Raw genomic sequence first — 22,790 nt, forward strand, 5'->3', positions numbered from 1 at the left:
GCTGTGGCTGTGGCTCAGTGGCAGAGTGCTTGCCTAGCATGTGTGAAGCACTGGGTTCAATTCTCAGCACCACATATAAATAAATGAATAAAATAAAGGTTCATCAACATCTAAAATTATTTTAAAAAATAGAAAATAAATAAAATAAAAATACTCTATGGATATAAAAAAGGAAAGGTGGGGAAACCTGGTAGCCCCCACTTAGCCAAGTGATCAAAGTTTGAATCACCTCTAATAAAACAATATCAAGTACCCCAAAATATGATTTGAGAAGTGTACGTCACATTTGTGATAGTCTTTCTTCAAATCCACAGCCTCAATCTAAATCATGTGAAAAACATCATACAAACGCAAGTTGAGGACATTTTACAAAATACCTGACAAATACTGTTCAAATGTATCAAGGTCATGAGAAACCAAAACTCTAATTGTCAGATTGGTGATCACTAAGGAGTTCTATCTTTGCAACCCTTATGTAAGATATATATATGAATGATAAGTATTATAAACAAATATGTTGTTTATAATAGTGTTGAATCAAAGAAATGCTTGGGCGGTTTTTTGGCAGAAAAGACAGGGATAGGAGCCATTAGCCATCACTATTGTGCAGGGGAAATCATTCCTGCCACGGTTATCATGAAACCTTGAATGAGATACATTATTAAAACTAGTTCCTTGCCAGGCAAGGTGGCACATACCTGTAATCCCAGTGATTTGGAGGGCTGAAGCAGAAAGATCACAAGTTTTGAGTTCAGCCTCATCAAGTTAGCAAGGCTCTAAGCAACTTAGACCTTGTTTCAAAATAATAAAAATGCTTGTGATGTAGCTTAATGGCAAAGTACTCCTATGTTCAATCCCCAGTGCAAAAAGGAGGGAAATAGTTTTTTATCCTTAAGAAGGTTTCTGGGAGTTGAAATATACAGCTGTTTATATGCTCATTATCTGCCTTTTGTTCCTGGGCTCAGATTGGATTCCTCCATAATAGCATGAGTTTCCACAGTTGTGCAGCTGAATAAAGTTTGGCCTACACATCTGAAAGAACATTTTACCCACAACAACTTTTTATAAAGAAAAATGAATAGCACCTTGCCCTCTATGTGCTGGATATTCCCACCCTGCTCTGACAAGAGGCTTACCCTGTCACATACTCATTCTAGTTACTAACAGATGCAGCTGGCTTAAACAGCTGAGGAAAGAAAGTTCAGCAAGTGTGAGGCCCAGAAAAGCTCCTCTCAAATCAGCCAAGAGACTGTGATTGCATTGGCAGACCTTATGTACAAGAAATTTCTGCACTCACAGAGAAATTCATGCAGCAGATATATAACATACATTTATTAAGGGCCTTCTATATACTTAATCCTGAGGGTGGAATGGGAACCTAGTCCCATCTTCATAGTCTTGTGAGCAAGCAGGAATTTAAATAGCTAAAATAAAATGTGGGTCAGTGCTGTGAATTTCAGCACTGGGGTGGGGCCAAAGTAACGATGGTGGGGAAAGGAAACTCCACCCTTGCTTTCTGGGCCTTGGTAAATTTGAGGGTGAACATCAATATTTTTAGGGGTGGTTTTAGCACATGTGGATAGGCAAGCCTCTGATTGGAGACATCACCACACAAGCCTGGGCAGATTGCACCTAGATTCCTGTGCTGTGTACAGGGAAGATGTTCAGTAAATGCTCATGGAGTGAATGTGGATTTGCATCAATGAAAGATATGGTTCAAATACATGTTCACCAAAGGTCCGTGTATTAAAGTCTTGTTCCCCAGGGTGGCCCTACTGAGAGGTGGTAGAATCTTTAGGAGGTAGGGCCTAGTGGGAGGTCCTTAGGTTATTGGGTATGAATCCTTGAAGGGGATTGTGGGACACTGGCCCATTCCTTTTCCTCTTTTGCCTCCTAGCCAGGAGGTGAGCAATTTTGCTCTGCCACAGATTCCTGCTAGGATGTGCTGCCTCGCCACAGGCCCCCAAAAATGGGACCAATTGATCATGAGCTGGAATCTCCAAAACTGTGAACCAAAATAAACTTTTTCTCTTAATTATCTCATGTATTTTATTATAGTGACAGAAAACTGACTAACATAATGAGTGAAGGTGTCACAACACTGATAAAGAAAAATGAATAGCACCTTGCCCTCTATGTGCTGGCTTAACCCCAAAGAAATACTAAATTAAACTCTTCTCTAAGATCACCATTTATTGAGTGCTTAAAACAATCCTGGTATTATTTTTTCATTTTTTTTAAACTTTATTTTATTTATTTTTATGTGGTGCTGAGGATCAAACCCAGGGCCTTGTATGTGTGAGGCGAGTGCTTTACCACTGAGCCATACCCCAGCCCCTTGATATTATTTTAAATGCATGACATGAATTAACCTGTTTAATACTTAAAGGAATGACTATCATACCCATTTTTATAATATTTTTTAGTTAGATGAACACAGTACCTTTATTTATTTTTATGTGGTACTGAGGATCAAACTTAGTGCCTCAATGTGTTAGGCAAGTGCTCTACCACTGAGCTACAACCCCACTCCTATCATACCCATTTTTTTAGGTGAGAAAATTGACATGTAAGATAAAGGAAGAGGTAACTCAAAGTTATACAGGCACAGCCACTAAGTGGCCAACGTGGACTTTGAATCTGGACAGTCAGCCTCCAGAGACTGTTCTAACTCTATTCTGCCTCTCAAAGAGTAGTAAAGATCCATGGGCATTTTTTGGAGGGACAGAAGGATAGGCTAATGGCTCCTATAGTGCTTGACACAGGGCTTCTCAAAGCTATAACCCAGGCTCAGGGATAATGAGCCAACTTTCACTTCCCACCTTCCAAAGCTTCTACTTTTGCATTATTGAGACTGGTCACAGAGGAACAGGCATAGCTGCAGTCTGGGACAAGTCCCCACTGGGCCAGACTTGGGATGTAGCCATCTCCATTCAGCCTAGAAAGCAACTATCATGGGTAGAAGACAGAGTGAAGGCAAGGCAGGCAATTCCCTTCCCATGCACTTACACTCTCATCTAGGAGCCCTGAAACCAGCTCCTTGGATATGACATCCCAGGACTTGATGGCCGACCTGGCTTAGTATCTATTTTTGTCTGAAAAGCCTAACATGGCATGGCTGAATAGTCACTATAATCTACTCAGAAGCACTTTTTGTAGCAGATTTGATCCCACTGTTTACTTTGGGGATGGGTAGACAAGAGACGCCTGAGTAAAGTGGGCAAGAAGAGACAGGGATTTCCTCAACTGAGGACTCTGCTGAGTGGCATTTTCTATCTAGACAGTTCCACTCAGCGCTGACACCAGAACATTCTAGAAGAGATGCCAAATCCAATACTTAATAATGTTCTGATATCCTAGAGTTTTAGGAACTAAAAATCATGTTCTCTAACGTGCACAGAATATTCTCCTAGAATTCAGTATCTCACATTCTAGCTAGTTTTTACTGTTTTCCATTGATTTGTGGCTAATTGTTTGATAGTCTGATAACTGTTCAATAACAATGCATAAGCAGTTCTTTGCTGATTTTCAATGTTCATCTCACTCAGATATTCTCCTTTCATTTCCTGACAACACCAGCACTTAATGCAACTCAAAATCTCTCTAACCAGGATCTTCTCCCTTTACAATGCAGTCCAGCACTAGCCTGTTTCATACTCACCATCTTTCTTCACATCTATTTTTAGTTTTCCTGGCTCAAGCTTCTTCAGGCCACTGAAATACAACCCTCATTCTCTTTCTCTCCCTCTGGCATGCATGCTGCTGGTAGGAGCCCCCAGGTAAAGATTGCTTAGAACTCCTTTAATATTTCTTCCTCAGAAAAATTTATGGTTTCAGGATCACAGCTCAGTTTTTTAACCTAAGCCAGGTGAACTTCTGATGGATCTTAAACTTCAAATTGGATGTGGACATTTTTCTCTCAGATGACAGGATCACTCCATCTTCCCCTTTGCGGTTGCTTCCTTTCTCTGAAGGTAGCTATCTCTTGTTTTCTTTAAAAAGCTCTACCTTTCAAAGTTGCCTGCCATGCCGACTGTCATTAGTCCAACTGTAGCCCAACGGACAGGGGCCGAGCCCAGGTCCCCAGGGCCTGTTCCCCACCCGGCCCAGGGCAAGACCTCAGAGGCCGGGGGTGGACACCCAAGTGGTATCTATTCAGCTATCATCAGCCGCAATTTTCCTATTATTGGAGTGAAAGAGAAGACATTTGAGCAGCTTCACAAGAAATGTCTAGAGAAGAAAGTTCTTTTTCTGGATCCTGAGTTCCCACCAGATGAGACCTCTCTCTTTTATAGCCAGAAGTTCCCCATCCAGTTCGTCTGGAAGAGACCTCCGGTGAGTAGCTAACTGGTTGCTTGTCTGGGTTTTTCCCTCAGTGAAGTCCTCCCACTCCGCACCTCCTGCAGCTCAGCTATGCACATGGGCACTGGGGGAAGGATCCTGGCAGCAGCTCTGCTGGGCTCTGCCCTCATGTGTGAAGCAGGGAGGAGAGGGACAAGTCTTAGATAATTTGCCAAACTGAGAGTGGGAGGCAAAGCTGCTGCTTGTTCTCTCTCTCTCTCTTTCTTTCTCTCTCTCTCTCTCATTTTCTCTCACTCTGAAAAAAAAAATCTTGCTTTTTATGAAAGTGATTGGAACTCGGTTTAATTCATCCTGTAAAAATAAATCTCCCTTATCCAGGATAAATTCCACACAACCCAGATCTACTTTCTCTGTTTAAATAACTCTGTAATATTCCTTCCTCTTCTCGGGCTAAAATCATGATATTGTTGTTCTTCATTTTTACCAGTAGCCATGAACTTCTGAAACACAGAAGCCTTAAAAAGAGGAGAGTGGCAGAAACTTTTCAAGTATGAAATGTTAGCATTAGAAGATTCTAGCCATCATTTTTGTCGTTATATTTCACCTCACAAATAAGGATATCAAGGCATACAGAGGGAAGTCTACCCAGTGAGCACATGACAGAACCTGGATAAAAACACCTATTCCCTTAGGGCATGCTTCCAGCCTCTGGGTTTCATTTACAGTGATCTACCAGGAGGAAAATTATGTTCCCCTGGCTCACTTCTCTGATCATTCCTCCAGTATGACTCTTGTTCTTAATTCAAGAAACATTTTGATCAAGAAGTAATCCCCGCCAACAAAAAGGAGAAATATTTATTGAGCATCTACTAGTGCTGGCCACTGGGCAAACTAGGGAGACATCAAAGAATAAGAAAGACAAAAATGTATTCTTTCTTGGAGCCTAAAGTCCTCAGGAGAAGATGGGCATTGAATGATAGTGACTGTCTCATTGATTGTCAGGAATCAGTGTTCAGGGTAGTAAGGGATCAGGTGGCAAGGAGCTAACTCAATCTAGGAAGAGAAACCCTCCATGAGGAAATGGTAACACCAATGCCATTGGCTGAACCCCAATGCCATTCTTTTACCATATTTTTCTTTTGAACCTGAGCTGAACTACCCAACAACCACAGGGCTCCTTTCCTCTCCCGATAGTCCTTCCCTAAGGCCCTTGACTGTCCTGTGGGCCCTTGCTTTAGAAAAGATCTTCATCCCCCCCCAACACACACACTTGTCCCTGCTGCCAGTGCTTGGACATGTCACATCCCTGCTGAAATATCTTCACTGACATGCCCCCCACTGCCTTCAGGATAAGTCCAAACTTCTTAACTGAGATGTCAGCCCTTCTCAAGATGGCCCTGCCCACTGCCAGACTTTGCACCCCTAGGACCCTGACATACCAGCAGAGCTAAATGTCCTGCTGCTCCATTGCCTCAGGTCTTCTCACCCAAGAGGCCTTCATTCATGCTGTTCTCTGCCTAGAATTCCATTCTTGTTTTTATCTGGATAGTTTCTCCTCCCTTTCTCTCCAAAACTTCAGGGGTGACTTTCTCCTTTCTTCCCTTCTTGCTAAGAGCAGAAGCCTTTCCTGTTAATCTTTAGACCCCTTAATCAGCACAGACCAGGCCCACAGTGGTACACAGCTGAAACTGGTGAATGAAAACCCACAACTGAAGGTATAGGTTACCAAGACATAGGACAGCCCTGATTTCCAAGGCCTGGAGCTCCTCAAAGCCTTTTCTGATACCATTGCAAAGTAAAGGGGACCAAAACCTACAAATAGATTTTTACTGGTCACTGGTAGACTTGAGCCTTAAAAGAATTGCAAATTAATAAAAATGTTTAAAGGATCTCTTATATTCTAGGCACTACATTGATCCTGAAACTTCCCCTGTTGGGGTCAGTGTGTGAAATGATATGCACTAAGAGACCTGGCTGTTTCAGGGTGTGCTCCCAACTATTACCATCATCAACAAGATCCTGAATTTTCTACTGTTTGTGTTGCTACAGGACCAGATAGCAAAGACTAGTGTTGATTAAAATGCCCACATGTTCTCCTGGGGTTAAGATCAGAGAATAACAACAAAAAAGAAGATCATGGGAACATCACCTTGGGTTCATTAGCATAAATTAGAAAATAGCATTAGAGACAATCAGTTGGAATGGATCTTAGAGATGTTGTCCAGGTGTAGTCCTTTTTCACTTTATGGGTGAAATGATTAAGGTCCAGAAAGGAGGCCTGGGGCTGTAGCTCAGTGGTAGAGAGCTTGCCTACATATGTGAGGCACTGGATTCGATCATCAGCACCACATAAATAAATAAAATAAAGGCATTGTGTTTAAAAAAAAAAAAGGTCCAGAAAGGGCAAATGAATTATTTACAGTCATTGAATTCAAATAGAAATGAAAATTTTCAATATGGGTTGAAATTGAAATTAAAAAACTGAAATGACCCAGAACTTTCTGAAATGCAATTCCCTTTTTGGAAACCAGTGTTCCACATACTTTCTTGGATGTAGTGACCTCTGTCAGACATGAGCAGTCTGAAAAGGAAACTGTGCCCTATGGGGGAAAAGCACCAGGAAAGTGAATTAAGACCTCAACATTACCCACAGCTCTCTGGTGTTTTCCTTCCCTTCTACCTGCCACTAATACTATAACCCCATATCCAAACCTCATTCTTACACCTGTTCTTCCTCACTCCTTCAGTCAGCTAGTTCCCTTTGCCAACACCTGAATCTGAAGAAAACTCTTTGCCAATCAGTAGCTCCATAGTACTCCAACAGCTGACCTTATTGTTTTTTCCATACCCCCAGATCTCTTAAATTAGACTCCTTTAAGGATAGAATTTAGGTAAGTTTCCTAAGCTGCAACTCACCATAAGCCACATTTCCCCCCATGTGAAGCCTTTGATACACACACACACACACACACACACACACACACACACACACGGTCTTGCTAAGTTGCTGAGGCTGGCCTCAAACTTGCAATTCTTCTGCCACAGCCTCCTGAGTCACTGGGATTATAGGCATGTGCCACCATGCCCAGATTCAATGCTAGCACTAGCACTTTCTTGATCTTAGAATGTCCACAGAGTCACAACCACCTAAATCCCAGCTGAATGAAATGGAAGGAGGCTTTCTAATATAAGATGCTTCACAATTTCAGAGATGTGAGGAAAAATGTGAAATGTGAGGGGAAATAACACCCAGAATGGAAAAACTAAGACAAAGAAGACCCCTTTTCTCACAGTTCTTCCTTCCTCATCTTACTTTTCCCATTCAATTTCTTCTTCCATGCTGCCTATCAGCATGGACCCATCCACACCTGCTGGCTTTTGCTGCCTTCTGTATGACCAGGTGCTGCCCCCTCCTGTCTTCAGGCAGAGCCAACTTCTCTCCTCTTCCAGGCTGTTACCCTGGGGATGGGAGGAGTTGAGATATTATACTTTTGATGTCAGGCCTTGTAACTGTTACCTTACTCCTACAGAATTTCCTTTGATTCTTTAGACATGTTTTAGTCAAATGTACCTACTCTCCAAATTCTTTTTTAAAAAATACTTAATTTTAGTCTTAGTTGGACAAAATACCTTTATTTTATTTATTTATTTTTATGTGGTGCTGAGGATGAACCCAGGGCCTCACATGAGCTAGGCAAAGTGCTCTACTGCTGAGCCACAATTCCAGCCCTACTCTCTAGGTTCTAAACATGGCAGAAACATTCAATTTCTTTCTTCAAGAACAAAAGAGAGGTGGCTGTGGATGTGGCTCAGTGGTTAAGCACCCCTGGATTCAACCTCCCCGTGTAATAGTTTGGAAATGACGTGTCCCCCAAAAGCTCACGTGTGAGACAATGCAAGAAGGTTTGGAGGAGAAATGAATGGGTTATACCCTAATGGAATTAACTGAGTGGTAACTGGAGGCAGGTAAGGTGTGGCTGGTGGGAGTGGTTCATTGGGGAGCATGGCTATGGGGTATATATTTTGTATCTGGAGCGTGGAGACTTTCTCTCTCTCTGCTTTCTGATTACGATGTGAGCTGCATCTTCTACCATGATATGCAGCCTCACCTTGAGCCCTGAGGAACAGACCTGGCTGTCTGTGGACTGAGACTTCTGAAACCGTAAGCCTCCAAAAAAACTTTTCCTCCTCTACAATTGTTCTGGTGAGATCTTTTAGTCATAGTGGCAAAAAAAAAAAAAAAAAAAAAAACTGACTAAAACACACCAAAAAATAAAAATAGCAAAAGGGAAAATTAGAAGGATTTTTATAATTTTATAAATTATATAAAGAGTACTTTCTCTAGGATGCGAAGAGAGACATGAATTTTTTCTAGGGAAAGAAAAGAAAATTCGCTGCTTTACTTACAAGGAGGAGAGTTAGAACTGAAATGGAAGTGAGGTGGGGAAAGCAAAAGGGCTGACGGCCACTCACCCCGTGCTGGCCCTCTCCTGCCTGCCCTTCACAAAATCTCCACTGACTAATGTGAAGTGCCTGAGGCAGGTAACTTTTCACTGAAGAGCAGAGATCTATTCTGTATCTTGATTTACACAGGCAGGACCGAGAGAAGGAACCTGGAAGTCGGGGTGTAGAAAGCTCAGGAGTGTGGAAAGAGAAAGAAGCAAAAAGGACACTTCCAGGAGCTCCCTGAAATATGGAGGGAAGAAGGGAGGAAGCTGTGCTCTCTTGGACACTTATGAAGTAGGGGTTCAGGACATGTTTAAATTCCCAAGGAAGTCCAAGGCCCTTGCTAACACATGGGAAGGATTCTGTTTAAGGAAGCTGACACTTGTTTTACTGTTTTCATCCGACCTTCAAGTTTAAATAAACACTTTCATAATGTTTATCAGGGTATTCTATACTCCACAGCATCAACCATATAGTATGAAAACTGCTATTAATTTTTGGATCATAAGGACAAACTGTCTAGGAGCTACACCCTTCCACAGTTTTAGAAAAATGGCTTTCTTTCCTGATATGAAGGGTTTGAAAGCAAAAGGAGGCCCCCCTCTTCTTAAAATAACCTGAACTCTTAGGGAAAGGTCATCTTTATTTCTAGCCAGAACTCTTCAGATGGCAAATGTAGCACATCTGGCTCAGACCCAGAAGACAGTGAAAAAGAATCAGCTGATTCCTCTATACAGTAGTCCTCCCTGTTTGTAATTATGTCATCCCTCCTTTAGTTGCTTCAGATCAAATAATCACAAAATTCCTCTAACTTTTTCCCAGAGGTATGCACTGGGGATATTATTGCTATGATCCATACAGTTAATGCTCATTATTTGCAGATTCCATATTTACAATTTGCATGCTCAATAAAATTCATTTGTAACCCCCAAATCGGTACTGGAGGTACTTTTATGATAATCTGTGGTCTTGCTCAGAATTACGGAAAACTAGTCACACTTGGCATCACATCAGCACGGTTAAGATGGAAGCTTTCTGCCAACATGGGAAGGTCTACTGCTGTTGTGAGCTCTCTGCTGTCCATTGCCTCTAAAATGAACACATCCTCTGTAGATTCCCAGTCAGAGGGGTGACTTGGCCTGGATACTCAACGCTAAAAAGAAAAAATCCTACATTGGCACTAAATAACAATTATTCCATGCCAATGAATGATGAGAGAGAGGGAGCTGAACTTCAGAGAAACCAAACCTAGTCTGTGCATCAGGAATCCTCCAATCCAATGGTGTCCCTAAAAATGTTAACATACATACTTTGTCTTAACAAAGTCTGAAACCAATGATGACCACAGAGTGCTTTAATTGCTATTTTCCTGAGTAACATGCCAAACATGAGAAATTATAAATTTTAATCCAGTCAAATTTGCTTAGGTTTAATGTTTGCCAATTTCTTTGCTTACCATTCTTTCTTATGTCTTAAAATTTTCTTTCCAAAATAATTTTCCTTTTTCCTGGAGTGTATTGTTTAGAAGTTCCTTTTTTAAATTAGTGAATTTTAATTACACAGAATGAGTTTCATTGTGGTATATTTTACATGCAAATAACATGCTTTGATCATATCCAGCCCCATTGCCTTCCTTTTCCCTTCCCTCTCCCTTCCTTTTGATCCCCTTCCTCTTCTTTAGTAGCCTCCCTGTTGCTTTCCATGCCTTCCTAGATTCCACACATGAGGCCAAGATCTTCTCTCTATAGTATACTACAATGCCACTATGTTGTGGCATTTCTTTATATCTTTCTTGCTTAAGATTCATTGTAGTACCTGAATCTGAAGATTGGAATTATTGACCAATTGTAAAAAGCTCCTAGATTGTTATCCTCTGCGTACTTCCTATTATCTTTTTCTGGAACTCAAATTAGATGCAAAGCTGAATTTGCCTTGCTCTATCCTGCCTATATCTTAATGACATCATGTTCTCTTCCTTCTCCTTTTTTTCAGTTTCCTATTTCTTCCATTCTTTATGTGGTATTCTAGGTGATTCCTTTTGACTTATCTTCTGGTTCATTAACTCTTACTTCAACAGCACCTGATCCAACTATTTAATTATTAAAGTTTAATATCTGAGCCTTATTTAGATTCTGATTCAAAATACAAAAGCTGGCCAGAGCTGGGTGTGGTGGCATAGGACTCGGCAGGCTGAGGCAGGAGGATCGCAAGTTCAAAGCCAACTTCAGCAACCTGAGGCACTAAGCATCTCAGTGAGACCTGTCTCTAAATAAAATACAAAGTAGGGCTGGGGATGTGGCTTAGTGTTCGAGAGCCTCTGAGTTCAATCCCTGGTACCCACCCCCCAAAAAATGCTGGCCATGCCCTCTGTAATCCCAGAGACTCAGGAGGCTGAGATGGGAGGACTGCAGGTTCAAAGCCAGCCTCAGCAATTTAGCAAGGCACTAAGCAATTTAGCAAGACCCTGTCTCAAAATAAAAAATAAAATGAGCTGGGGATGTGGCTCATGGGTAAGTGCTCCTGGGTTCAATCCCTGATACAAAAAAAAAAAGCAGGCCAGGCATAGTAGCACACACCTATAATCCCAGAGACTCAAAGAAGCTAAAACTGGAAGACTGCAAGTTCAAGGCCAACCTCAGCAATTTAGTGAGACCCTGTCTCAAAAATAATTTTTTTAAGGGCTGGGGACATAGCTCAATGGTAAAGAGACAATGGGTTCAATCCCCAATAACACACACAAAAATAATTCCTAAAAAACCAATTTTAAAACTGGGCAAACTGGTCACAGTGGCACATACATATAATCCCAGTGATTTAGGAGACTAAGACAGGAGTATCACAAGTTTCAAGCCAGTCTCAGCAACTTAAAGAGACCCTATCTCAAAAGATAAAAAGACTAGGGGTGTAGCTCAGTGATAGAGTGGTCCTGGGGGTTCATCCCTCAGTAGGTGGGGTGGGGAGCAATAAAAGGCATTTCAGGAACAACTGAAAAAATTAACAAATGGATTTGGATTTATCTTGGAAAATATCACAGAATAATTTTGAATTTAATGGTAATGGTATTGTGGTTAGTAGGAGGATGTTCTTGTCCTTAGAAGATGCCTGGTATATTCTAAGTATAATCCTAAATATTCATAGATGAAAAGTGTCGTGATAACTGCAATTATTCTTTCATATGGTTCGGCAAAAGAAACAAAATCAATAAATACAAATACACAGGTAGGTAAACCAAGGTGGCAAAATGTTAACTATTGAGCTTAGAAACTGCAATAGCTGAAATCTAAAATTAGAATTAAATATGATTTCCTCTGTGGAGAAGGATTTAGCAATGGAAAAAGAAGGGCAAAAGACTGCTAGTTCTGTGTTCTTTTTTATTGGTAATTTAAGTCTCTGTTCATGTATGAACTGAATAAAAATTATTTTTTATTTAGTTTTGTTTTTGCAGCACTTGGGATCAAACCTAGGACTTTGTGCATGTGAGGTAAGCTCTCTACTGCTGAGCTAATATCCCCAGCCCTAAAAATTAAATTGTTTCTTAAAAGAACTGACCTCACAAATTATTTTGAGCTATTCTAGTACCCTGTAATGCTAAAATCATGGTTTCAAACTTTGGTGGACATAGAATCTCCTAATGAGCCTATTTAAAAATGAAAAGTCTCAGACCCCTATCTGATTACCTGAGGGATTCAAATTCTGAGGATGGCCCTGAGAATCGGCATTTCAAATTGTCATCACAGGTGATTCTGATGCTGGTTGTTCAAAGACTACCATTTAGAAGCACAGAGCAGAAGAAGACCAATGGGGATTAATGAGCAGACAAGCAGACTGGGCACCATCAAGTGGGCATCCTTCCAGACCTCAGTTTCCGCCTACTTCAACTTCCTGTGCTCACATAAGCCATTGTCCATTTAAGCATGGTGATACTTAGAAAAAAACCAAGCTTTCTTAGGAATATAATTCCAACACATGTTTATTTGCCTTCCCCATCCACCATGTTCTTGCCCCATAGGTCCTGAATTTGAATTTGCATCAGTGGATGTCTGTTCTCTAACAGACTTTCATCTGAGGTCCAGTTACCTCCTCTCTGGATCCTTCTCACAGATTAGAGTCCCTACATGGCTAGTCAAGTTCTTTGGGAGTGGGGTGGGGCAGGAACACCAGGAGAATGGAGGCTTCATTACCCTCAGACAATGGCTTGAAGCAGATTCCTCCTATGCATTCAGCAGCCTGTATAGGATTAGTGTATACAGCATGTTTAGAAGGCCCCATGCTATATCCCATTGACGGCCAGCGTCAAAGGCATGAATGCCTTTTGCTGAGGCAGGGTGAGCCTCTCTGTAACTATATTTTCTTTTTTTAAAGAAAGAGTCTCAGCAAGGCTGTTGGTGATACCCATAAGATCTACAAGCCACTGTAGTCTGTCCTGGGGCCATCTCTGGCTAGCTGTTTCCCATCCCTGGCTCCCTCTGTGACTCGCATGGTGTTGCCCCTAGACTGTGGGCTCAGGGGCCTCCAGCCAAAGCTGCTGACTCTGATCACAGCCTTTCTCTGGGCTGTGTTCATTTGCATCGCGCTGCTGAGGGTGGAGGAGCTATATAGGCTCTGGGCTATTCAGGAGAGGATTAGGCCTGGGCTGAGGGGGCAGTGAGAGAGGCCGCAGTGAAGGCCTAGTTCCACTCCCTGAGTGGCCACCATGCCTTACCTGCTGCCAGGATTCTTCTGTGATCGCGTGATCCGAGAAAGGGACAGGAGAAATGGTGAAGGCACTGTAGCACAGCCCCTCAAATTTGAGGGGCAGGATTTTGTCGTTCTCAAACAACGGTGTCTGGCTCAGAAGTGCCTCTTTGAAGACCGTGTCTTCCCAGCAGGTGTACAGGCTCTAGGCTCTCATGAGCTGAGCCAGAAAACCAAGATGAAGGCCATCATGTGGAAAAGACCAAAGGTAGGGATGAAAGGAACATGGGTTCAGGAGATAACTCTTAGGGAACAGGAGGTCAAGTGGTCCAGAACCCAGGGCCATGGACCCCAAGCCCCTCTGAGCAAATGGCTTATGAAGGCTTTCCTTACCTGTGTGTCCCCAAATACCATCCTGCTTCCTCCTAAACCTGGAGGTGTTATTTTTCTATTCTTGAACTAGAGAGTATTATAATACTTTATAGGTTCCTGAGACTGTATATTTTTTAATTAAATTTTTTTTCTTTCTTTTGAGATTACAATTTTTTTAAGAGAACTAATACATTGTCTTAAATTCATAGTAAGATTTTAAGCTATAATTGACCATCCTGGCTCTTCTGGAGAGCAGGAGTTCAGGGCTGGGAGAGTGGACTGGTTAAGAGTTTGAGGCTCACAGTTTCAGGGAGAATTCAGGTTTTGAACAGTAAAAAAAAAACTGGAGGCTAGAGACCGACCGCCTTTAACTTTTCATCTAAGCCTGGCTTGTTAGTGAGGTGTCACTTCTCTTTAAATGGCAAGATCCATGTTGACCAGCCAGACTCCTTCCAGGGTGAAGCAGTTTGCTCCTGACTACCCAATTGTGGGGCAACTGAAGAGACCATTTGTGTCAGTGGGAGTAGATCAAAGTGCTTTAGGGGCATATTGGGCAAAGCTGTTCTTCCTGAAAAGAGGTGCCTAAAACCCCAGAAGGGTTCCCTGCATTTAGAGCTGGCAAAAAACTCTAAAGCAGGGGACTCTGAGGCAGTGTATGTGTGCAACCCAGCAGATTAATTCATTTGAATGTATTAAAAAATATTTGATGTGTTAAAATAAACTTTAAATTTAATACAATTTTAGACTTGCAGAAAAATTGTGGAGAAAGTACAGTTTCCATATATGGTATTTCCCCTTATCTTCAATTTTGCTAAGATTTCAGTTACCTGTAGTCAACTGTGGTCTGAAATTATTAAATGGAAAATTCCAGAAATAAACAATTCTTAAGTTAAATGACTTTCATTTCAGTATATTATTATAATTATTCTGTTTTATTGTTAGTTACTATTATTCTCTTAATTGCCTACTTTATAAATTAAACTTTATCATAGGTGTGTATGTATAGGGAAAAACAGTATATTTAGGGTTTGGTACTATACAAAGTTTTGGGCATACACTAGGGGTCTTAGAAAATATTTCCTGTGGATAAGCAGGGGCCACTGTACCTTGCACCCAGTTATCTCTATAACATCTTAGAGTAGTAAGGTCATTATTGGTCTATTAATTGTAATGAATGTACCTTTTTTAGAACTGAAGGCCATGCTTTGTTCAGATTTCCTTCCTTTTTACATGCTATCTTTTTCTATTTGGAAATTCTGTCCAAGACACTTTATACTTGGTTGTGCTGTCTCCTTAGCTCCTATTGTTTATCTCAATCTCTCAAGCTTTCTTTGTTTCTGTATCTTTACAGTTAAAGAGTACTGGTCAGGTGTTGTGTAAAATACCCGTCAAATGGCATTTCTCTGCTGTTTTTCTCCTGATTGGATTTATGGGTTTGGGGGAGGAGGCACGCAGAAGTAAAGAGATACCTCATTTCATTAGGTATCTATCAAGGGCAAGACTGTAAACACACCTCATCATTGTTGATGTTGAGCTTTAACATGACTGAAGTAAAGTTTGCCAGCTTTCTCTACTGCAAAGCTCCTATTCCTCTCTCCCTTTCCTTATCATACTCTTCAGAAGCAAGACCCAAAGCATAAATCCATAACAAATGGGAGTTATACTCTGCCTGCTTGAGTGCAGAGGACCCTATGTAAATAATTGGGAATAATTCTGCATGAGAGCTTTGTCTTTTCTCTTCATTAACTTGTTCAATCACTTATTTATATCAGTTTAGACTCATGGATATTTATTTTTCTTTTTGGGTCATGATCTAATACTGCCTTATTTTGTTGCTCATTGTTTAGCTGTGATCACTGGGAGTTGTCAGTTGGCCCCGGTGTCTATTTCATATACCCTTTTGTTGTGAGGTTTTATTCTTGAGCACTTGCGAACACTGGTTTCTTTTATTGTAAATGGTATTAGAAACCAGAATCTGATTGCTAGTTTTGTTCATTGCTACTGTCTCTCAGCTGATAAAGATAAGTGTGTGTGTACTAATGCATGCATATACACTTATCCATAAATATTTTTCTGTATAACCACCTGTGCTAAACATGAGTTCATACCGACTTACACCTAATGTGTGGTCATGTAAATGGAATTGCTACACTTGCTTATTAGTTCTTAGTGGGTTTTCTTTTGTTGTTGTTGTTTTTGTCATTCATTTGGGATTTTTTATATAGACAATGGAATCTGAATAAAGGCAGTTTGTTTATTTTTTATTTTAATCTTTGCATCTTTCATTTCCTTATTCTACTTAGAACATCCAGTATGATGTTGAATAGGAGTGGTAAAAGGGAACATCTTGCTTTGTTCCTGATCTTGGGGAAAAAGCATCCAGTGTCTCACTTTTAGGTATGAAGTTTTAGTTGTTCTTTGCAAAGTGGATGTTCTTTGACAAGTCACAGAAGTTCTCCTCTATTCCTACTTGGGTAAGAGTTGTGGGGTTTTGATTTAAACAAGTGTTGAGGTTTGTCAAATACTTTTTCTGCAACAATCAACATGATCATAGGACTTTTTCTTCTTAGCCTATTGATGTGGTATATTACATTGAGTCTTGAATATTAAATCAGCCATGCATAACTAGAATAAATCCTACTTAAGGTGTCTAACTCTATTTATACATTATTATATTTGAAATGCTAATATTTTTTATTTCTTTTAAATTTTTTTAGTTGTTGATGGACCTTTTTTTAATTCATTTATATGTGGTACTGAGAATTGAACTCAGTGCCTCACACATGGTAGGCAAGCACTCTGCTGTTGAGCCACAAACCCAACCCTAAGATGCTATTATTTTGATCATGGTATTTTTTATGTTCATACCACATATTGGTCTGTAGTTTTTCTTTTTTTGTAATATCTTTTTCTGGCTTCATGTTAGGATTATGCTGGCTTCATCAAATGAGCCATTAAAAGTGATCCCTCTGCTTCTATTTTATGGAAAATTTGTGGAGAATTGGTACCATTTCTTCCTTAAATATTTAGTAGAATTCACCAATGAAGTCATCTAGGTCTTTTCATTTGGGGGGGTTACTAGTTATTGACTCTGAGAGGTATACCTCTATTCATATGATCTATTTCTCCTTATGTGAGTTTTGATAGTTTGTATCTTTCAAAACATGTATCCATATCATCTAAATTATCAAATTAAGCATATGGGAATGCCTGAAGGATTCCTATAATGTTCATTGAATCAGTTGTGATGTCTCCATTTTTTCTATTAGTAATTTATGTTTTCTCTTTTTTTCTTGTTAAATATGGTAGAGTTTCATCAGTTTTCTTGCTCCTTCCAAAAAATAGTTGTTTTCATTAACTTTTTTTTTAATTTCACTTATTTCTGCTCTAGTTTTTAATTTATTTTCTTCTTCTCACTTTAGGCTTAAATTTCTCCTTTTCTTGGGTTGAATGTTATTGATTTTATATCCTACTTTCTTATATAGGCATTAAATGCCATAAATTTCCCTCCAAGCATTGCTTTTGCTTCATCCCACAAATTATGATGCTATATTTAGTTGTCATTTAGTTCTTTTTTAATTAAAAAATAGATGTTTTTAGTTGTAGACAGACACAGTACATTTACTTATTTATTTCTATGTGATACTTAGGATCGAACCCAGTGCCTCTCATGTGCCAGTCAAGCACTCTACCAATGAGCCACAACCCCAACCCCTAATTGTCATTGTCATTTAGTTCTAAAAATCTTCTTTTGAAATTTCTTCTTTGACCTATGTGTTATTTAGAAATGTGTTGTTTCATTTCCAAATAATTTCAGCTGTCTTTTTGTTATTTATTTTGTTTCATTCCACTATGGTCTGAGAACATAGTTTGTATGATTTTTGTTCTTTTACATCTGTTAAGGTATATTTGATGACCCATAGTGTGATCTGCCTAAATGACTTGTTACAGAGAAATTTGAAAAGACTGCTTATTCCTCCATTTTGGGGTAGAATATTCTATTAATGTCAATTCAATCAAGTTGATTGATCATGTCATTCAGGCCAACTGTATCCTTACTGATTTTCTGCCCACTTGGCCTTTAATTATTAAAAAAGAGTTGGTGAACTCTCCAACTATAATATTGGATTTGTCTATTTCTCCTTTAGTTCTATCACTTTTTATCTCATGTACTTTGATACCCTGTTGTTGGGTGCACACACAAATAGAATTATGTCTTTTTGGAAAATTGTGTGTGTGTGTGTGTGTGTGTGTGTGTGTGTGTGTGTGTGTCTGTCTGTCTGTCTGTCTATATTACTAGAGCTCAATCACTGAACTACATCCCCAGCCTTTTTAAAATTTTTTATTTCAAGTCAAGATTGCACCAAGTTGCTGAGACTGGCCTCTACCTCAGCCTCCTGAGTCTCTGGAATTATAGGCATGTGCCACCCCCTCCACCACAATGTTTTTATCATTACATAAGGCCCTCTTTCTCTCTGATAATTTTCCATTTTGGAGTCTGCTTTGACTGAAATTAACATACAATAAGAAAAATGAAAGGTTTTATTTTTATACCTTCTCCTACATGCTTTCTTCTTTTATTGGGTTCAAATTTTTTATATCACTTTTTTTGTCTCCTTGATGAATTTCTTTTATTGTTTCTTGCAAGGCAAGTCTGCTGGCAATGAATTCCCTCAACTTTTGTTTGTCTAAATAACAATATTAAGCTGCAGAATAACAATATTAATAATATCCCCACAAATCATTTCCTGAAAACAGATTTTTTTCATATGCTCTTTCTTCTCCTATGTGAAATAGTTTTAAATACTTGTGCATTGCCTGAACATTACAGGTAATACATTACATACTATATATTTTCTCTTTTAACCACCACTTAGGTCCCAACCCACTACCTGCACCCTGGCATTGGGAATGGAACCCAGGCCCTTGCACATTCTAGGCAAGTGCTGTGTCATTGAGTTCCACCTCAGCTCTTTCTTTCTTGCTTTCTTTCTTTCTTGCTTTCTTTCAACTGTATCAAGATAAAGAATTTTATTTACCAGGCTTTTCCCATTAAGATTTCAAAGAGTCAGGATGGGAAGGGTACGGTGGTTGAGTGACAGAGAACTTCTCCCAGGGATCCAAAAAGGGAGGAGCACAAAGCATGAAGTGAGTTCTCCAACCTTCCTAGAGCAGCGCAGACTTTCACAATTGCCAGCAGACATTGCTGATAGAAGTAAGGTCAATGACCAAGTGTTCAGAAAAGGCTGGGAAGGAGCCGGGCTGAAAGATAAAAAAAAAAAAAATGGAGCCCCCTTTTCACATTGGAAAAGAAATAAGAAAGTTGTGTTCATTGATTCTTTTAGTTTTTTTTTTTAAGATTTATATCTGTTTACAATTTTATCTTCCTTAATATTTAGAGAGAAAAGGAATTCCAATGTTGGATTAATTTTCCTTGGAGTCATTTAAAAAATTGTTTGTGACTATGTGATCCTGTATGACAAAGCATTTGGAGCTTAATAGAATTGCATTTTGGAGGGTGATGAATCAGGATTATAGCATATATATGTTGAACCCAGTGTTTCCTGGGCCGAGTTTTTTCTTGTGACCTCCTGGCTCTGGACATGGAATCTTGAGCTGCTGGTTCATCTGATTGGCACCACTCTGGTTCTCAAAGTTCTAAGTAACATTTCAGATTCTGCATATATTTCCACATTAAGTCTCTTGAGTTCTCTGGCCTTCTTCAACTCCTGGCCAGTCATGTGAAATATCATGACTTAAAATCGAGGTGATGCAATGCCAAGGTGAGGGAGTAGTGTTCATTTCCTGGTGCTCAAAAGCCAGTCTGGCTTTTTAGGGATCTTCAGCCCCTTACCACAGAGCAACCTGGGACTCCAGAGCTAACTGAGAGCAAAGTCCAGAGCTGAATGGCAGAAATGGCAGTTCGGGACAGAAGGAGTGATTGCGGAAGCCTGTTCTCCTCAGCTCTTTCTTATATCTCAAAAATTATATTTTTGAGACTGGGTCTCGATAAGTTTTAACAAGTGTTAAAACCAAATTTACAATCTTCTTGCCTCGGCCTCCAAGCAATCACAATACCTGGCTAAGCATCATTTAGTTTTAATTCTGTAAATAGCTGTATTATATTAAGTGCTCCCCCTACCCATGTTGATGTTTTTCAAGTTCTTCTTATTGTCTGTAGCTTATCTCTAGTATATTCCTTAGGAAGAACTAATGAAAACAATATTCCCTGAATTCATACATATTGGGATTGTTTGCCCATACTCTTTACACTTGAAAGAAAGTTATACTATATATAAATTCTTGGTTCACATTTCCCTTCTTTGATGATCCTAAAAATATTGCTTCACTTTTTTTCTGACATAAAGAATTGTTACTGAGGGCTGGGGCTATAGCTCAGTTGGTAGAGTGCTTGCCTTGCATGCACAAGGCCCTGGGTTTAATCCCCAGCACCACAAAAAAAAGAAAAAAAAATTGTTACTGAAAAGTCTGATAATAGAAGATTTTCCCCTTTAAGTCACTTATTTTTTCCTACATGCCCAAAGAATTTCGCCCCCTCTTCTTTGAAGTCCAGTAATGTGCTAGAATATACCTTCATGTCATTCTGTGTTGATATTCTTAGTATTCCATTTGTTATTTCAAATATGCAGTATCAAATATATTCTTTTATTTAGAGGAAGATTTTTGAATTATAGTTTCAGTATTCACCTTTGCTTTGCTTTCCTTCTTTGTAATTCATGAGTTAAATATGCAACTCAATTTGAACACTGCAGTTTTTTTAGTTATTTTATAATTTTACATTTTTATGCTGATTACATTAGCATAAGTTCTTATTTGCTTTATCTTATTGTATACATGTCACATGTCAGTTTTGAAATAAGGATATTATTATTTGTTCTTATTTCTTATGGTTTTGGGTTTGTTCTTAGGCAATATTCCCAAAGGGATAGATAGTCAAAAAGCTATATTTTAAGTCACTTGAAATAACTCATTTTATGTCCCTGACTTGATGTACAGTTAGCTTCCTTTGCTTCAGTTTGCTTTCAGCTTTTACAGATTGCTTTTTATGATTCCTCTATAATTTTAGCTTTTAATTATATAAAGCCTTACATGCTTTTTGTCAAAATTATTTTCTTTTTAATATTTATTTTTTAATTATAGGTGGACACAATATCTTTATTTCTATGTGGTGCTGAGGATCGAACCCAGTGCCTCACACATGCTAGGCGAGCACCCTACCTCTGAGCCACAACCCCATCTCTCAAACCTATTTTTAAATGGTTATGTTTAAAGTTTTATTTGTCCCAATTCCTTGCACCTATTCCCTCTCTCCAAATATAGGTAATTGTTTAAAAAATTATTGATAGTGGTTTATCCTTCTACTTCATTCAGAGTTTTAATGCTATAGGAGGAGAGCTGTAATGTGCTGTAAGCAAGACTTTCCATCACTGAGTGCCAGGAACTTTAGCTCACTTGGGATATATTGGGTTGTTGGGAAAAGAGAGGAGGCAGAGAGGGTGTCACAGGAATAGCAAGGATTCTCAAAGCTGTGAAGAAAAGTGTTAAAACCAAAACACTGTATCTATAATTATTTTTAAAAGTAAACAAAACCAATTCTCGCCTACTGGCAAAAAAAAAAAAAAAAAATTGAAGTCTTCATACAAACCAAGAGCGCCCTCTGTTGATCTCTGTTGGGCTAAACACTAACCTATTACCTGAACTTAAAACTGCCAGAGCCACTGGTGCTTTATTGGATGGACTTGAATAAAGACTTGCCCCCTCCAACTGACCGGGAGGCTGGTGAGGCTTACACCAAGTCTACTCTCTGCTTCCCCAGCATTCAAGTCCATGGAAGTAGGGACATACACTAACTTTAAATATCTATGTTATCATTATCTTTATTTTATTTTCCTTCTGGCATTCCTTCTTGTTTAGAAAGAGCAAGAGCTGTGCTTTCTGTTGTCACTTTGTTAAAGCAGAAATGACACAGCCTTCTCAAGGTACATCCTTACTCAAATAATATGACAGTTTGAGGATCACTATAGGATAATGAAAAGGAGGCATGCAGCTGGCTTTTAGCACTTACTATCTGTGTATCCTTGGACAAGTTTCTTAACCTCTCAGAGCCTTGGTTTTCTTATCTGAAAAATAACAAGATGGTATCCAATTCACAGGGCTCTTTTTTGGAGACTTAAATGAGAGATGGGTATAAAGCTCCCAATACAGGGTGCCAATCAACACTAAATGCCAGGACTCAACAAATAATAGCTACTACTATTAATTTTACCTGGTCGTTTCTCTTTTGTTTCACAGGAAATTTGTGAGAATCCCAGATTTATCATTGGTGGAGCCAACAGGACTGACATCTGTCAAGGAGATCTAGGTAGGCCCTCCAGCCATATCTTGCCAGATGATCCAGAGGTTACTAAAAGGTGTGGTCCCTTTCTAGGAGGTAAAGGGACAAAAATGTGTTTTTGCTTGTAATGCATTTTTGGAAGAATTTTATAGCAATTAATTTTTTGCTCATTGACTCATGGTGATTATTGTGTATCCTGCCCCATTTCTCATTAGTGCTTTGCCTTGTGTCACAGGAGGAGTGCTGCATGCTACAGCTTCCCTTTTTAGAGTCGCAAAGACATCAACACACCCCATTCAGCAAGAACCAGAGCTCTGCTTCTAGCTGCACCCCCTGTTGAGAGCCACAGCCGAAGGGGCCCCAGCAAACTTCCAGCTGCCAGCAAACTTCCAGACTGCCGGCTGATGATTGGCTCACAGCGGCCCCAGCAACATCTAGCTGATTGGCTCCTCTGCGGTGATGCTCATTGGGCTGTTTCCCTGCCCTTTCAGACCACGGAGCTGCTCATTGGGGGACTTTTTTGGCTCCGCCCATGCGACCCAGCCAATCGGCCTCAAGAGCAGGAGGATTGTGGGAAGAAGAGGCTGGGTTGGGGTGTGTGGCTTGTGGGAAGCCGGTGGTGGCTGTTGGGCTCTGAGGG

General features: G+C 39.8%; 1 protein-coding gene across 3 annotated transcripts in view; it reads left to right on the top strand.

Annotated features, from left to right (window-relative positions):
* Positions 1-3,725: 3,725 nt before the first annotated feature.
* Capn3 (calpain 3) overlaps positions 3,726-22,790 on the top strand; it is a 45,830-nt gene continuing 26,765 nt past the window's right edge. For all 3 annotated transcript variants that reach the window (XM_076850629.2, XM_076850627.2, XM_076850628.2), the window contains exons 1-2: positions 3,726-4,335; positions 22,108-22,177. In XM_076850629.2, the coding sequence (XP_076706744.1) occupies positions 4,027-4,335; positions 22,108-22,177 (379 nt within the window). In that variant the 5' untranslated portion in view covers positions 3,726-4,026. The remainder of the gene's footprint in view (positions 4,336-22,107; positions 22,178-22,790) is intronic.

Source organism: Callospermophilus lateralis, chromosome 3 (genome assembly GCF_048772815.1).
Source record: "Callospermophilus lateralis isolate mCalLat2 chromosome 3, mCalLat2.hap1, whole genome shotgun sequence".
Lineage (NCBI taxonomy): Eukaryota > Metazoa > Chordata > Mammalia > Rodentia > Sciuridae > Callospermophilus > Callospermophilus lateralis.